Here is a 16,898-nt window from a genome sequence, read left to right on the forward strand (position 1 = left end):
TCATCTCATAACTTCAGTTTTCTCATCAGCAAAATGTGTTTAAAATAAATCCCGCTCATGGGGTGTTGTGAAAATCAAATCTGTTAGTAGGTGTAAGGGTGCTTACGTGTGTCCTGCAAATTTAAGGGGTGGTTGTTTAACTCACTCCTCATTTGTGGGCCTGAGTCACAGAGGATGGCCCGTGGGGCCCCCACCGGGGTCTCCTGCATCCACACCTGATGACAGAGAGGACTACAGCAGGTGCAGAGGGCCCGATTATTCACCTACCGAGGTACAGACAGACTTAAGGTCTTCACAGCTCAACCCATTTCCCTCAGAAGGAATCGGTGGCCTCATGGGCTCAGGTATACAGAAGGTGAGATTTTTAGTCTTTCGGTAGAATAGAGGGAAAAGACAAATCATTTAAAACCAAAAGTGACCCTAGTTACTTCTGCCTTCCATATGAACCGTCCACAAATTCAAGGTACAAATCTTTAATTTTTTCTCTCTCAGCAGGAAAACTAGCTTGGACTTACATCCATCAGATGAGCAGGAAGTCCAGGCCTTCCCTGGAATCATCCGTTAACTCCAGGAGAGTCCCTCTCACGCACAGAGAGGGCCTCAATCAGATCCCTCGGCCACTGGCATTGCTTCTCTCTGCCACACGATGGCGCTGTTGGCAGCGGGTCTTATAAGCCCACGTCCAGGCAAAGCCTCAGTTGAGTCAGGCGGTGCTCAGGTGGTGTGAACCTTCCAGAGAAGACAACCCCAAAATGCCGCACCCGACCAAGGGTGCCTCTTGTGCACATGCCCAGGGTCACACAGCACCCACCACAGCACTCCAGCCCCAGGGTGCTGTCAGGACGGTCCACTCTCTGGATGACTTGGGACTCTATCTCCTTCCCTCCTAAGGAAGCCACACCCCCAGGGACCAGCATCCTGTGAAGTGAAAGGGTGTCCCTACACACTGCCCCCAGGCCAGCCGGGCTACCCACCCTCTTTCAAAGGACAATTAATCCGTTAGGAACACCCTCGGCTGCAAGGAGCGGATAACCTAGAACTCTGGTTTAAACAAATAAGATTTCCTCTTCCTCACATAAGAATGGTGAGGTGGGTTCCCTCATTGGCTCAGCTGTCCCACAAAACTATTAGGGACCCAGGCTCTGTGTCCTCTGCCCAGCCCTACCTCCTTGGCCTGTTGGCTTTGTTCTCATGCTTGTTGCCCCAAGTTGCAAGCTGACTACTACAGCTCCATACATCATATCTATGTTCAAGGCAGTCAAGGGGCCAGCCATTTCCAACCCCTTTTATCAGGAAGCAAAAGCTTTTCCCTGAAGCCCCTCAGCCAACTTCTGCAAATATCCCATTGGTCAAGATAATATCACGTGGCCTCCCCTGTCTGCAAGGGAGACAGCACTGGTGGTCTAGTGGGTAAGATTCAGTGCCTTCACTGCCAGGACCAAAGTTTGTTTGCTGGTCAGGAAACCACACCACCCATCTGTCACTTGTCACACTGCGGTGGCTGCATGTTGCTGTGATGCTTAAAGCTCTGCCATGGGTATCTCAAACACCGGCAGGGTCACCCATGGTGGACAGGTTTCAGCGGAGCTTCCAGACTAAGACAGACTAGGAATAAGGACATGGCCACGCACTTCTGAAAAAACTGGCCATGAAAACCCTATGAATAGCAGCAGAGCATTGTCTGATACAGTGCCGGAAGGGGAGAGGACGGAGCAAAAGACCAGGCAGGGTTCTGCCCGGCTGTGCACAGGGTCACTAGCAGTCAGAATCAACTCCACGGAAAATCTCCTCTTAATGCATCCCATACCTCTCCCCTAACCCCTCCAGCGCGGAAACCATCACCCCTCTAAGATGATGCCCCCTCCTGAGAACACCCAGAAGAGTTCTCAGCCTCTCTCCCAGAGCAGAGAGAAGGGGAGAAAACAGGAGTTTAAATCTTCACACACAGGGAGGTGGCATAATTCAAACCAGAGGGAAGTCAGTCTCCATAGTCTTCCTTTTCCTTCCCAAACACTTGTGGGAGAAGGGAAAGGAAGGTCAGAAACGTCAGAACATCAGCAGGGCCACCTATGCCTGGGGCAGTGCCGCGGGTGCAGGCGGACAGGTGCTCCATATTTAGCAGAAGCCATTAATGATCTTTGACAAAGTGTGGTATTGGAGGGTGTAGAGAAGGGAAGAGATATTGCTCTGCAAAACTGGTGAGGGAATTGAGTCTGGGGGGCACCAGAGGACAAAGTGGGGAGAAGGAGCTGTTGGTTTTGGAAATTCCAAAGCAAGTGGGCGAAGCTTGGGGGTGGTGCAGTCAAGAAAAACAGTGTAGGGCCAGAGCAGGACTGAACACAAAGGCGAGCCACCCACAGCGTAACTCAGTGAGAGCAGATGACCAGGAAGGCAGCTGCCACCACTAGCGTCCCCCCGCCCAAGTCCTGGGGAGGACAGGAGGGACTTGTGGCCCTGCTGCAGGAGGAGGGTCTGAGCCAACCTCTCTTGGATCTCCAAGGACTGGGCATGTCGGCTGACTGCTGGTTTACTGACACATTGAAATGCCACGGACATCACCTGTTTGTGGGGAGGGGGACACGTCCTCAGATGGTGCATTCCCTCCAGCCCTCAAAGGCCTCCACCACCTGTCCCCCAGAATGCCGAAGGGGGGAGTGGCTCAGATGGGAACCTGCATTTTCTGTCTTGCCCACGTACTAGGACACGCTGACCTGTTTGCTTGGCATACTTAGTCAGAAGACAGGTGGCCTGAGCCTGTGGCCACGGCTGGCAGCAGGGCCCTGGGCTCCTAGATCAGCCTCAGCTACACCCTTCCCCTGACCACAAACCAAAAAGTAGATGGAACTTGTTTTCCAGCCCTTCTGGGTCCCCTCATCTGACCCTCCAGGGGCCACAACCTCGATCTTGTGTGCCTGCCCCACTGGACTGTGAGTTCCCGTGAGGAGCTCAGACTTATCCTTGGGTCCCGCCAGCCTAGTGTTGTGCCTGCCACATGCTGGGGACTCCATAAGTCAGTGCATGACTTAATTAATTCTGAGGCCCCCCTCAGGAGCCTCTGTTCAGGGGCTATTCTATTTATAAGAGCCCCGAGTTCCACAACTTTCTCAGCCTTCCTTCCTTCAAAGCTTACCAGGCCCATGACCCATGCCTCAGAGATTGGGAGGACCCTGACCTGGCGTCCTAATTTGCATTAAGGTGTCAAAACCTCGGGGGCATAATGCATCTTTCTATAGGCATTTTACTCTCCAGTGTCTTGGCCCAGTGGAGTAACCCATGAAGATGTCAGGCTGGTGGGAGAGGTTTGGGGTCTTCAACTATGTCACAGAGCAACTCAGGTACAAACGATGCTTACCCAACGCTTCACACCTCCTCCATCCTGACCCACTGGAGGGAGCAGGAGGAGGGAGCCAGCCTCACACTCTGCCTTCTCTCCCACAGTTATCTGTCTCTGGCCATGTCCTCAGTCCCCCAGCTGAAAGATGGATGGGAGAGTTGGAACGACTGAGTCTGAGAGTGGGGATGGCAGCTGGACCATCTCTGTTGGGGCAGACAGGGCCCCTCTGTCCCCTCCCCAGCCCAGGCAACCTGAGCCTGGCATTGTGTCCATCCTGGAACAGCTGACAGTGCTGTGGTCAGACAGCTGGTGGGGCTGGGCCGGGCTGGCCAGGCTGGCTGGGGTGGGAGTGTGGGTTGTTACATGAGACTCAGAGTCTGCATCTCTCTACCCCTGCCCTGCGGAGCTACAGTCCATCCTGTCACTGCCTGGAGCTGTGGCACCATGCACAGGGGCCAGGGGCCGCTGCTCCTCCTGCCACTGCTGGCTGTCTGCCTGGGTATGGACACAGGGGTTCGGGGGCCCGGGGAGGCCAAGAGTAGGGGTCCACAGCCTCCAGGGATGGAGGGTCTGGAGGGCTACTGGAGCCTGCCCCCCAACCCTAGCTCCCTGCTTCTCCACGTCACACCCTCCCGTGGCCTCCCTCTCTTTCTGCCCCGAAGCCCCTGCACCCAGCCTCACCGCCGTCTGTTGCAGGAGCCCAGGGCCGGAACCAGGAGGAGCGTCTGCTCGCGGACCTGATGCACAACTACAACCCCCATCTGAGGCCCGCCGAGCGCGACTCGGATGTGGTGAACGTCAGCCTCAAGCTCACCCTCACCAACCTCATTTCCCTGGTGAGCCGCAGGCCTGGAGGGTGGCAGGGGAGAGGGGACCAGCACACCTGGGCCCTGGGACCTGCTGGGGAGAGGAGGGAGCTGGCTCCAGCAGCCAGGATGGGGGAAGACCCCACAGGGGAGAGCCTGGGGAGTTGGAAAACTCCCATGTGGGCTGCCCAAGAGGCTGGGGTCCTGTAGGACCCAAAGGTGGCCTATAGGGACTAACATCTGGGGAGGGCAACTGATGGGGGCTCAGCCCTCTGTTCTGCACCCCCAGAACGAGCGAGAGGAGGCCCTCACCACCAATGTCTGGATAGAGATGGTAAGAGGCCACCCGCTGCCCTCTATCAGGCCCCCCACCCTGGGGCTCCGAGGCCCTCAGAGCTGCCTGTTCCCCTGCACTCACATCCCTGCCTCTCTGTCCCCCTGGGCTGGACCCCCTTCCTGGGGGCGATGTAGCAGAGAGAGGGGCCTGTCCACCCCCTCCCCCTGCAGCAGTGGTGTGACTACCGCCTACGCTGGGACCCACAAGACTACGAGGGCCTGTGGGTGCTGAGGGTGCCGTCGACCATGGTGTGGCGGCCGGACGTGGTGCTGGAGAACAAGTGAGGAGGGGCCGCAAGCAGGGGTGGGGGGACAAAAGGGCACAAGGGCAGGGCCCAGCAGGACAAGGAGAGGCTCTGGGGGAAGAGACAGCGAACAGAGGGTGCAGCCTGGGCACCCGGCGGGGGCTGGGAATACGGGACGGAGCAGGTGCTGAGGGTGGGCCAGGGCCCTGATTCTAGACCTGGCTCCATCACCTCTGGGCTGGGCAGCTTGGGGGGGCTGCACCCTCCCTCTCACACGGGGATGAGAAGAGCACCTACAGAAGCCATCAGGGTCAATGGGACAGGCTGGAAAAGTGTGGCCCTCCGGCTCCGGCACCATGCAAGAGCTTGACAGAGGCTGGTGGCTCTTGTGACCATTACTGGAGCTGGAGAAGGCAGCGGTATTAGGAAGCTGGCTGAGGGAACCTGGTGGGGTGGGCATGGCAGGGAGGTTGCTGGGGGAGGGAGCGGTTCCTGTGGCCAGTGGGGACCAGGCAGGAGCGTGGTGGGCTGGGCAGGGTTGGTGTCCCCATGTCCCATCCACAAGGGCGGAAGGCTGCTCTGGGGAAAGAGTCTCAGCCAAGCCGGGGCTGTGAGGGTGTGAGCCCCCAGCCCATGGCCTGGCCTGTGCACAGTGTGGACGGCGTGTTCGAGGTGGCCCTCTACTGCAACGTGCTCGTGTCTCCGGATGGCTGCGTCTACTGGCTGCCCCCCGCCATCTTCCGCTCCTCCTGCCCTGTCTCTGTCACCTACTTCCCCTTCGACTGGCAGAACTGCACCCTCATCTTCCAGTGAGGCCATTTACTGGGGGGGAGGAGCTGCTCTAAGAGGGGCCCTGGCTGGGTGGGGGACATGAGGCTTCTGGCCATGGACCTGGCTCCACCTCTCTGGGGCCTCTGTGCCTGTCTCAGGCCCAGACCTTGAAGACACCCACATCCCTTCCTGCTAAGCCCCAGTCCCCTCACTCGTCCTCTTTCACTGCCTCAGTTTCCCTATCTGTGCCCCAAGGGGAGAAATTAATGTCCAGGGTAGGTGGGTGAGGAGGCATACACACGCCCATGACATACGTGAATGCACACACACAAGACCCCTACACCCTATAGCCCCACGGAGAGGCAGGGCCTTCTCTGCTTTCTCATGTACAAATGGGGGAAAGAGGTCCGGGTGAAGGTTTTCCCATATTTTTGAGGAGCAGTCTTTTTACAAGGAAAACTTGCAGGGAGATCCTCCCCATAAACAAAGTCAAGAGATACAGACTGTTCTATGTTCTAACCATTGGCCCCTCCTGCCCTGGAGGCAGTGGGAAGAAGGAACACACAGTGGCCCTGAACTAGTTTTTTCTTTTTTCAAAGATTGGTACCTCAGCTAACAACTGTTGCCGATCCTTTTTTTTTCTTTTATTCTTCGCCCCAAAGCCCCCCAGTACATAGTTGTATACCCTAGTTGTGAGTGCTTCTGGCTGTGCTATGTGGGATGCCGCCTCAGTATGGCCTGATGAGCGGTGCCACGTCTGCGCCCAGGACCAAAACCGGCACAACCTTGGGCTGCCGAAGCAGAGCGTGCAAATTTAACCACCTGGCCGCAGGGCTGGCCCCAGGCCCTGAACTCTTGACATCTTGCGACCACACTGAGCCGCAGCCTACTGGCCCTTCAACTCAAACTTCCCCGGACCCCAAAGAGCTGGAATTCCTCTCCCACATCTCACTGCCAGAGTTTTGTGGAGAACCGGCAAATTCTTGGCTGCACTTTTTGTTTTGTGTTTTTTTTGCTGAGGAAGATTAGCCCTGAGCTAACATCTGTGCCAATCTTCCTCCATTTTACATGTGGGTCACCTGCCACAGCATGAGTGGTGTAGGTCAGTGCCCAGGATCCAAACTCGAGAACTGCGGCCACTGAAGTGGAGTGCACCAAACTCAACCACTACGCCACGGGACCAGCCCCTTGGCTGCACTTTTTGAAGCAAGACTGCTCACAGTTGCCCTTAGATGACTGTCTCTGTGGCCTCACGGTTGGGTCTACCCACTCACAGATTTCTCCTCTTTCCCTCCCCATCTCCCAGGTCCCAGACCTACAGCACCAACGAGATCAACCTGCACCTGAGCCAGGAAGATGGCCAGACCATCGAGTGGATTTTCATTGACCCCGAGGCCTTCACAGGTAACCTCCACCCAGGGTGCTTGCTGGACCCGGCTGCGAGGACAGGGCCAGGCCAAGATCTTGCCCCCTCCCACGTAACTCAGATGAAAACTACAGTCAACCATAAAATATATTCTTTCAAGGGCCCAAAAAGTTCTGGTTTTCCCCATGATAATTACTCCAGTTGTGGGGGAGGGAGATCAAGTATCCAGTCTTGCCCCCGCCCCGACCCCCATGTCCGTCCCTCCATGGCGCTCCTTCGGGCACACGCCGGCTGCCCTGCAGCTGGGTCACGTGGGCTGCGGGGTCTGCCCTGGCCACACTCTCCGTGCCCATGCCGGCCTGCTGCCCGCAGAGAACGGGGAGTGGGCCATCCGGCACCGGCCAGCCAAGATGCTGCTGGACATGGGGGCAGGACCGGCCGAGGGGGCGGGTCACCAGAAGGTGGTCTTCTACCTGCTCATCCAGCGAAAGCCCCTTTTCTACGTCATCAACATCATCGCACCCTGCGTGCTCATCTCCTCCGTCGCCATCCTCATCTACTTCCTTCCTGCCAAGGGTACCTGCAGCCTGTGGGAGGGGAGCCATGACCCTGGCCAGCAGGACAGCGGGGAGCTGGGAGGGCACAGAGGGGCACCACCACCTGAGACTGGGGACACTGGGCTCCTTGGGGGGTGGGGGAACATGCCCCATGGCAGGGAGGTTGAGAGCTGCTCTGATGGCCTCTTGGTCATGGTCAGCGGGTGGCCAGAAGTGTACTGTCGCCATCAACGTGCTCCTGGCCCAGACCGTCTTCCTCTTCCTTGTGGCCAAGAAGGTGCCCGAGACCTCTCAGGCGGTGCCACTCATCAGCAAGTAAGCCTGGTCCTCACACCTGCCCCCTGCTGCCTTCTCTCCCTTCTCGAGAACTCCGGGCACTGCCCTCCTGCCATGCCCACCCCCACCATCCTCAGTGCCAGTCCCTCATCCCAAGGGACTAGGGGGAGCTGCTGCTAAGGGTGGGGGTGGCATCTGGGGAAGGAGTGCCGAAGGGCCAGCCCTACCGCCTGCCCACCCCACCCTGGCAGGTACCTGACCTTCCTCCTGGTGGTGACCATCCTCATTGTCGTGAATGCTGTGGTCGTGCTGAACGTGTCCTTGCGATCCCCACACACGCACTCCATGGCCCATGGGGTCCGCAAGGCAAGGCCCCTCCCTGTCCATTCCAGCATCCTCCTGCCCTGTCCACTCATCTTCCTCTGCACCCGTCTGTTATGTTACTCACCCGCCACATTCAGCAGCAAACCTGCCCTGTGTGTATCTTGAAGCATGCACCATATGGGTTAATAATAATATCGAGCGCTTACTATGTGGTAGGTGTACTATGCATACCAAAATATTTAATCTTCATAAAACCTCTGCAAAGTGGGTATTAGTAGCATCTCCATTTTACAAATGAGGAAACTGAGGCACAGAGAGGTTGAGTAGCTTACCCAAGGTTGCATGGCTAGAAAGTGGAGGCAGCAGGATTCTGTCCAGACAGGCTCCAGAGTCTGTGTGATCTGCAGCTCACCTACAGCAGTCAGATGGGTCCTGTTGCAAATGCAGATTCCCAGGCCCACCCCAGGCAGCCTGGGCCAGAATAGCAGAGGTGGGGCCCAGGAACCTGTTTGTAACACGTGCCCTGGTGATTTTGGTGTGCACAGAAGTTTGGGGAACCAGGCCTAGGGTCTGGCACAGAACAGCTGAGCCGTATAGGGCCAGGCCATTGCCCCTCACAAGCTGCCTCTGGGCCCCCAGCCCTTCTCCTTCTGCTCCGAAGCCCAGCCTAGCTGCCCAAACGCCCAGGTCTGCTGGCTGCTGAGCTAAGCCACCTGGAACGTCCCTCTCCAGGTGTTCCTGCAGCTCTTGCCTCAGCTGCTGCGGATGCATGTTCGCCCGCTGGCCCCGGCAGCAATGCAGCACGCCTGGCCACGGCTACAGAATGGCCCCTCCTCGCCGTGGCCAATCACAGCTGGGGAGGAAGGGGCCCTCTGTCTGCCTCGCAGCGAACTCCTCTTCCGGCAGCGGCAGCGCAACGGGCTGGTGAGGGCAGCACTGGAGAAGCTAGGTGAGGCAGGGGCGTGACACACTAGGGACACTCCTCCCCAGGGACTCCAGACGGGGAGGGCTGTCTGTTGGCCAAGGTGCCAGGCACAGCAGATGACTGTTGGGCAAGTGTCCAGGATGGGAGACGGAGGCTGGAGTCCCTAAGGAGAGGCCACCTTCTCCAACTGTTTATTCTACATTCTACTCCCAAACCTTACCCTCTCGCCTCACCAGAGAAAGGCCCAGAGCCGGGGCAGAGCCAGGAGTTGTGTGGCAGCCTGAAGCAGGCCGCCCCGGCCATCCAGGCCTGTGTGGAAGCCTGCAACCTCATTGCCCGTGCCCGGCGCCAGCAGAGTCACTTTGACAGTGTAAGCCAGTCCAGGGGTGGGGTCAGGAGTTGAGTACCTGGTGAGGGATTTGGACTTGAGCTGGGGACAGAACGAGTGGGGTGGCCATGGGAGGGCAATGGGATGGAAAAAGTGGAGTTGGGAGTGGCGACGGGGAGGGACATCGGGGCCAGAGGACCATGGAAGAAGCCAGATTGAGGCACGGAAGTAGGTGAGAAGGGACCAAAGAAATGGAGAATGGAGGCCTGCTGGATGGCCAAGGATGGTACGGGGATCGAGGGTGGGCTTTGTGTCACCGCTGGTCATCCCACACCCTGCCTCCCATCCTCAGGGGAACGAGGAGTGGTTCCTGGTGGGCCGTGTGCTGGACCGTGTCTGCTTCCTGGCCATGCTCTCCCTCTTTGTCTGTGGCACTGCTGGCATCTTCCTCATGGCCCACTACAACCGGGTGCCCTCCCTGCCATTCCCTGGAGACCCCCGCTCCTACCTGCCCTCACCTGACTGAGCCAACCAATTGAGGCTAGCCATGCGGAGTCTTATCAGCTGTGTTCTGCTGCTGTGGTCACGAGGGTGCTCTTTGGGAAGTGCCACATGTGAGCCAACCAGCCCTGAGAAAAGCTGGAGAAATAAAGAGACAGAGCAGGAGTCCTGGAGTGGTTGGCGATGGGCTGTGGGCAGGATGTGCTGGGGGTCAGCATCCATGTGACATTGGCCAGCTAGTCCTGGCACTCCCCTCACTTCAGCAAAGCATTATCACCCCGCTATCATTTCTGAAGCCCTAAGGACTCTGTTTTGTATGCCGTCCCCAACTAGGCAAGGTCCTATCCCTCCAAGCCTGGGCCTCCCTTCCCTTTTATGAGTTTCCCATAGGCTCCTAAAGGAGGAAAATCAAGAGAGATGTGACACCTCCAACTGGCACCTCCCTCCCTCCCCTGCCTTCTGGGAGCTGTAAGCACCCAATACTCACCTGGGCCAGTGACCTTTCCACTCATGCACATTTTGTCATTGATCACAGAAGATTTCACAAGTTTTATCTTTCCTCACTGTTAAGAGCTTATCCTACCACGGACAATCAAGAGTCACTATTCCCCCATGTTTGAGATGGGCAAATTGGGGCCCCCCCAAGAAAGGGGCTTCCCAGAACACTGGTGGCTAAATAAGGTTTGGAGTCCAGAATTCCTGACTCAGGCACAATCTTAGACACTATGGCCTGGAAAATGGACCCCTCTTCCTTCTCTTCTCAAAGGCCAGGGCGTCTGCAGTGGTCTCAAAGGACGGTTAAGACAAGGATGAGCTAGGCAGGGAGCCTGGGAGGTGACAGGGAACCGCTGGGCTCTGCCTCCCAGGAGGAGACCCTGACCAGCCTCCCTTGGCTCCATTTAGGAAACAAGGCCTGCTGAGGTCTTCCTGGGAGAAGCAAGGCCCTGCTTTGAGAGTACAGCTGGGGCCTGAACTCTGTTGGTGACAAGACAGCTTGGGCAAGTCATCTGTGCTCCTTGAGCCTCTGTTTCCTCGTCTGTAACTATGGGCACAGATGTCAGTTCTTAGCTACCCTCATCACAGGATCAAAGGTGCAGGGGGGCGATTCAAAATGTGAAAAGTGCCACATAAAGACCTGATAACGGGACATTGCTTGGGGACAGGGGAGCGGACCCGGGAAATGCCACCCCCTCTTCCCCAAATACAGGGTTGCTGGCTTTGGGGGTCAATCTACCAGCAGGTTCATTTCATTTATTCCAGTGAGTGTGTGTGTGGAGCAGAGACTTAGTCCAGATCCGGAAGGCACTCTGATGCGGGTGGGACCATCTCTGGTTCCCGTAAGCCTCTTACTAGCTTTGTCACCCGGGCTGAGTCCCTCAACCTCTCGGCCTGTCTCGGAGGGCGGAGATCAGCTCTGTAGCTCCTGGCACAAGGAAGCACAGATTAACGTCAGCTGCAGCTTATCGAGGGCTATTGTGTGTAGCGCCCGACACTGAAGATCTCGTTCAATCCACACGGCACCCTGAAAAGGCAGGTACTGTAGTCTAGCATCGCCAGGACCCAGGAAGGGACAGCCTCGGGGAGGCTGAGAGAGTCCCGGACCGCGCAGCCCGCACTGGGGGTGGAGCCGGGATCTGTCCCAAGCAGAGTCCAGAGCCCGCGGCTGCCCCGTTCTCCGAGCCCGCCAAGGGACGGGCTCAGGACGCGCTCTCTCGGGTGGGGAGCGCTATTTTGGAGCCGCCGGGCGGGCGGGAGGCCGACAGGGACAGAAATGGAGACATCTGACTCCAGCAGCACAGCCGGCTGCCAAGCCCAAGCGCCTCCGCGCAGACGCCCCGGGGGAGTGTCCCGGGATACCCGCCCCCCGCCGGGCCCGCGCGCCGACGTTCCGCTGAACCCAGCGCCACCGGAAGTGGCCGGACCCTAGGCGGAGGGACCTGGGAGAGCGGAAGTCACTCCGTGAGGCAGTGGGGACTGCGGCGGCGAGAGGATGAACAACAAGTTCGACGCGTGAGTGGCGCATGGCCGTCCCCCGGGGCCCCTTCCCCCAACCGTTCCCCGCGCCTCCGCGGGGCCCGCGGCGGCGCACACTCTGCGGCCCCGGCCTCCCTCCCGGGCTCGGGCTGCTGGCCGGCTCCGGCCCAGGCAGCCGGCAGGGAGGAGGGGGCTGGGAAGCGGGGTGCAGGGGTCCCAGGGACCCCAGGCCGTCCGGACTGAGGGCGAAGCGCGGGGGCCGAGGGAGAGGTGACCGTGCCGCCCGGAAGGAGCTTTCGGACGCCCCGCCCCTGCGGGTGCGGTGGCCGGCGGCGTGGAGGGGCGGAGACCTGGGCGGGTTGGGGGTTTCTGCAGCCTGGCCTCCCGCCCCTGAAGCCAGCCTTCCTTGCACGCTCATTCTGGCCTGGGCAGGTCGCCTCTCCTGTGAGGCTCAGTTTTCTTCTCTGCAAAGTGGGCACGGTCACAGAACCCGTGTCGTAGAGTTGTGAAGATGCAGTGAGGGAATGTGGCTGCTGCGCTGCACTGCGCAGCGGCGGCTTAGTTAGGGAATCGTCAGCGTCTTCTGAGACTTCTTCCTACTTCCTTTCTCCTCCCCCTCCTTTCTCTTCCAGCCCTCTCCTAGGGCTGCTCCGTTTCCTGCCTAACGGGTTTACTTGTCATTGCCCCTTTCTGCGCTTGTCTGTGTACCCTCTCTGATGACTACTTCCAGTAGCAAACAATTCGGAGGTGCAGAAAGGAAATGCAAAGTATTTTTGCATCTTTCCCTCCAGCGATTCTATCTTGAGGTACATTATATTCTTAGCTCTTCCCCAGTAGTCTGGTAAATCTGCTTCTCTTCCAAAGACCTAGATTTCCAGTGCCAAACCCACCAGCTCCCAGTTACCTGACAGCAGAGAAGTTACCCAGTCTCTGAGCTATTGTTACTCAAACCTCACTAGTGGTTAGTGGCCTGCTGCTGCACTGGGGTGTAATAAGGATCAAATCACATTCAGCAGTGCTTAAAGGTTCTTTGTAAATTGCTAAATAGTGAAGTATAAATGTCAAGTGGAGTTACTGTATTAGCATAGGTTGTGACCCACTGCTGCTGATGGGAAATTGGGGATTTTTCCAGTACAGCAGGTGCTGGTGTGCAAATTCAGGGGTCCTGGATTCCAGCGGTGCAGGCAGCTCCTCAGGACTGGCTCCTGGCTGCTGAGAGGGCTCAGCTGCTTGAACACAGTCTTTGGCGGAGCACTTCTGGAGCCTGCTGCTTAGCTGAGCCGATCCCTGTACTAACCTGCTCTGTTGTCATGCAGCCTGCAACACCTGGCTCCAGACCTAAGGCCCAGCACAGTGGTGCTTTCTGCCAAGCCTGTACCCCTTCCTCCACTGAACTAAACAAATCCAAATTTCATTTTAAGAAGACACTGTGGGTTATCTGGCCCAGTCCTACCCAAATCACTTGGAGGTGTGCAGTAAGTTAATTTAAGAATCATAATAATAGCTTCCACAGGCGTCTTGCTCGATACTTGTCATATTATTTGTACTCCTTCTAATAACCCTTCCAAGGCGATCTTGTTACTTCCTTTTACAGTTAGGAAACATGAGACTGTCTCAGGTTAAGTGACATCCACAACCACAGGAAGGGCCATATGGTGGGATTCAAACCCAGGTTTGTTGTTTAACCTTGGTTCAAGCACCTCTTGACAAAAATTAACCTGGTCATTTTTAATTAGTTCTAATTATTAACTCTTCCTTATGCTGAGCCAGAATTTTTTAACATCTGACTTCTAGCTATGCAGGAAAAAACAAAAGCTTTCTTTTATTTGAAATTAGCAATTGAAGACAGCCCTCCTGCCCCTAGTTTTGTTTTTGTTTTTTATGCAAAAAGTCTGCAGTTTGCAGACCATTGTTATGTATTTGGCTTCCACACTCTTCGCCACTGGCTCCTAAGGACATGTTCCAGTTTGCCGGAATCCTAAAAGTAGGCTGCATGGAGTTGAGTACTGGAGTCTAATCTGATGGGCTCGGATTAAAGGGGAGCTCTAGCCTCCTTTACTGTGTGGGATTGACTCCCGTAAATGTAACCTAAGACTGTAATTGCTCCCCGCCACCCACATCTGTCAAATCATTAGCTACCATTACTGTTGATCCTATTTATATGTGAAGCCCTAAGACGCTTTCACTGTACTGCAAGTACCAACTGTGGTAAGTGGTAAGCTTCGTTTTCAGATCTAGATGCCATACCTGATTTCGTCCCTGTTCTGTCTTTGTTAGCTTTTGGCCCATTCTTAACTATTATCTGTACCACTTATTTGGCATTCATTCTATTCTGCCTTGTATTGCTTTGGTTTTAGAAATCCATTCATTAAACATGTTAATTTTCTGCCACCGTCTGATGCTGGACATGTAAAGATGGATTAGACCAAGTTCCTACCTGCAAGGAATAGGTCTAGTCAGAGAGTCTGAGGACGTACCTGGGCAGAAGCTCAGTGAGCTAATTACCTGCCACTCAGTCTCAAGGCTTCAGAGATGCTAATTGCTCCCCTGAGTCTATGGAGCACTGACTTTTTAGTCTTGATTGTGTCTTGGCTCAAATCCAGCTTCAGGCTGGGAAGGGTAGCCTCTGGAAGATAGGATGACAAATGACTTAAGTGTAAGTTCCAAGGGCAGGGTGGTTGGTTAGCTCCAGCCTCAAGAAATAACAGCCCAAGATAAAGGTCCTTCAGGGTTTCCATTTACTGTCTTAGAAGGGAGTCTGGAATTGTGGTCCAGGGATCACCATAACATTGTTGCTTCTCTGACATAATTATTTTTGCTATTCTTTTTCTGTTTCCCAGTAGTAATTAGCAGCCAAACCACTGAAAAGAAAGGCACTTATATGCTTTGCTTGGAGCTAGCAAAATGAAAGATGCTGGGGTGACTGTGCCCCTCTTTGAGATTTAAAGGGAAGGGACCCCAGAGGATGTAGCAGGGGCTTGGGAGCTGAGAAGAGAGGGAAGTGGTTTGAGTCCTTGGAGTGTGCCCTAAAGAAGAGAGTTAAGAGCTGTCTTGGGCCTAAGCAGCAACCCGTGACATGTCCATGATCGGAGACAAGAAACTGGCCGTGGTAGTAGAGCTGGGACAAGTACAAACATGTGTATGGGGAGGTTCAGAAGAGGAGAGCCTGACTCAGCCTAGGGAGAGATTAGGAAATATTTCCAAGAGAAAGTGGCCCTTGATCTGAGTCCTGAAGGACAAGTTAAGTAGGGGAAGAGGGACTGTCAAAGGAGAGACCACGTGGGGAGCATAACGGAGGGCTGAGGTCCAGGAACTGCAGGTAGAGGGAGAGGAGTGTGTTGGGACCAGGCAGGAGATGGCATTGGCACATGTAGGCAGAGCAGGGGCCTCTGCATCAGGCTGAGGCCTGAGTGTGTGTATCTTATCTCTCAATCGGGTCCTTGGGGACAGACTGTAGTATCTGAGACACACAGTAGGTGCTTGGGAAGTGTACCTGCGTGCTAGATAGTCTCCTTTTGAAAAAGAAAGCAAGCCAACTCAAGCTTAATAAAGGGGAAGGAGTATCATAAGCATGGATAGTGGTCTCCTGAAAGTCCAGGGAAGCTGAGCTAAGCCAGTGAGAGGGAGCATCACAGACAGAGCCACTCTCCTCTCCATTCTGCTCATCTGCTGCATTGCCTTCGCCCCTACTGGCTTTCTCTGCTTTTGCTCATTGTCCTTATTCCCTCATAGCTTTCCTTGTAGGGGCCCATGTGACTGCCCCAGCTCCTGAATCTGTGTGATCTTTCATCTCCTGGATGAAAAGCCGAGGGAGGAGTCTACTCATAATTTTGAGCAAGGCCCTGAGATGTAGGTATTGGCCAGACTGGACTGCCCTTCGGTCAGGTGCCCTTCATGGTCATGCCTTGGCCAGGGTGGAGATGAGGATGTTCACAGCACAACACATGACCACCTGAGTACATCCCTACCGCTAGGGTGTGACGTGGGTAGAGCAGGCACCCCAACACACGGCTCACTCATCCATTCTGATATTTATTAAGTGCTTTTTACGTTCTGGGCACTGGGGATTTGTGCGCAAAAAAAAAAAAAAAAAGCATAAAATACTTGACAGCACGTTTCTGTATCTGTATAGGGTAATTTCTGAGTTATAATTTGAGCATTTCTAGGACCTTTCCTGAGAATTGCCTAATTCCGTTTGACTGGATAGTCGTTAGAGCCAGAAAGGTGATTTCAGAGAATATCCATGATAAGTTAATGGTCCAGCTCTAGACTAACGAGCATTCTTACTATCTTTTTTTTTTTTTTTTGAGGAAGATTAGCCCTGAGCTAACTACTGCCAATCTTCCTCTTTTTGCTGAGGAAGACTGGCCCTGAGCTAACATCCATGCCCATCTTCCTCTATTTTATACATGGGATGCCTACCACAGAATGGCTTTTGCTAAGCAGCGCCATGTCCGCACCCAGGATCCGAACCAGTGAACCCCGGGCCACTGAGCAATGGAACATGCGAACTTAACTGCTGCGCCACCAGGCCGGCCCCCAATTCTTACTATCTTTATGAACTCACTTTCCATTGAATTTTTTGCCTGAATCCAGTGAGCTGTAGGTGCACCTGAAAGCCTTTGGGTGCTTCTACTGCTCCTAAAAGGGCAACACATAAGGTACTTTTGACCCATCTTAGAAGGCCAGAAGACGATCACTTGTTCTTTCAGTCATTTCTTTTTCTTTTCATTTAACATGATTGGACATCTTATACAATATGTTAGGGCAGCATCTTGTCCTAGGTGCTGAGATACAAAGATTAATAAGATGCAGTTTTAAGGGATCCCTCCATCCAGTAGGAAAAACCAACATGGGAGGAATGGCACGTAGGCTGAGGGATAGTGTTTGCAAGTAACACAAGACGTGGGAATATATGTCGCTTTGAGGGGTGGGAGGTGGGAAGGAGGATGTCAGTAGGCAGGAGTCAGATTCTAGAGGATCTGACACTTCGTTGTACTTTATCCTGCAGGATGGGCATCAAAGGGCAAGGGACAGTTGAGAGTTTTAAGCATGAAAGTTGAATGATCAGATTTGCATTTAGAAAGATCATGCTGGTGGCCAGGTGGAGGATGGATAGAGGATGGAGATGATTTGTGTCGGGGAGACCTGTTAG

The 16,898-nt window shown here is 55.0% G+C and overlaps 2 protein-coding genes across 5 annotated transcripts in view; both read left to right on the forward strand.

Annotated features, from left to right (window-relative positions):
* Positions 1-3,563: 3,563 nt before the first annotated feature.
* Positions 3,564-9,934, forward strand: CHRNG (cholinergic receptor nicotinic gamma subunit). Of its 2 annotated transcripts, XM_070618563.1 has the most exons (12): positions 3,564-3,833; positions 4,031-4,170; positions 4,430-4,474; positions 4,648-4,757; positions 5,375-5,530; positions 6,799-6,896; positions 7,231-7,434; positions 7,616-7,730; positions 7,943-8,057; positions 8,748-8,964; positions 9,177-9,310; positions 9,621-9,934. In XM_070618563.1, the coding sequence occupies exons 1-12, from the start codon at positions 3,698-3,700 to the stop codon at positions 9,792-9,794; spliced, it is 1,644 nt and encodes a 547-aa protein (XP_070474664.1). In that variant the 5' UTR covers positions 3,564-3,697; the 3' UTR covers positions 9,795-9,934. The 2 variants fall into 2 exon arrangements, with proteins under 2 accessions (XP_070474664.1, XP_070474663.1); XM_070618562.1 differs by having other exon boundaries at positions 6,799-7,434.
* Positions 9,935-10,318: 384 nt separating this feature from the next.
* Positions 10,319-16,898, forward strand: part of EIF4E2 (eukaryotic translation initiation factor 4E family member 2) — a 29,502-nt gene continuing 22,922 nt past the window's right edge. For all 3 annotated transcript variants that reach the window (XM_008542139.2, XM_070618565.1, XM_008542138.2), the window contains exon 1: positions 10,319-11,779. In XM_008542139.2, the coding sequence (XP_008540361.1) occupies positions 11,760-11,779 (20 nt within the window). In that variant the 5' untranslated portion in view covers positions 10,319-11,759. The remainder of the gene's footprint in view (positions 11,780-16,898) is intronic.

The sequence above is a fragment of the Equus przewalskii genome, chromosome 5 (assembly GCF_037783145.1).
Source record: "Equus przewalskii isolate Varuska chromosome 5, EquPr2, whole genome shotgun sequence".
NCBI lineage: Eukaryota > Metazoa > Chordata > Mammalia > Perissodactyla > Equidae > Equus > Equus przewalskii.

Excerpts from the sequence above, each read along its gene's own strand:
- CHRNG (XM_070618562.1), top strand. The coding sequence starts at position 3,698 with ATGAGACTCAGAGTCTGCATCTCTCTACCCCTGCCCTGCGGAGCTACA. Across the intron at positions 3,834-4,030 it reads ACTGCTGGCTGTCTGCCTGG|GAGCCCAGGGCCGGAACCAG; the intron begins GTATGGACACAG and ends CGTCTGTTGCAG. Across the intron at positions 4,475-4,647 it reads CCAATGTCTGGATAGAGATG|CAGTGGTGTGACTACCGCCT; the intron begins GTAAGAGGCCAC and ends CTCCCCCTGCAG.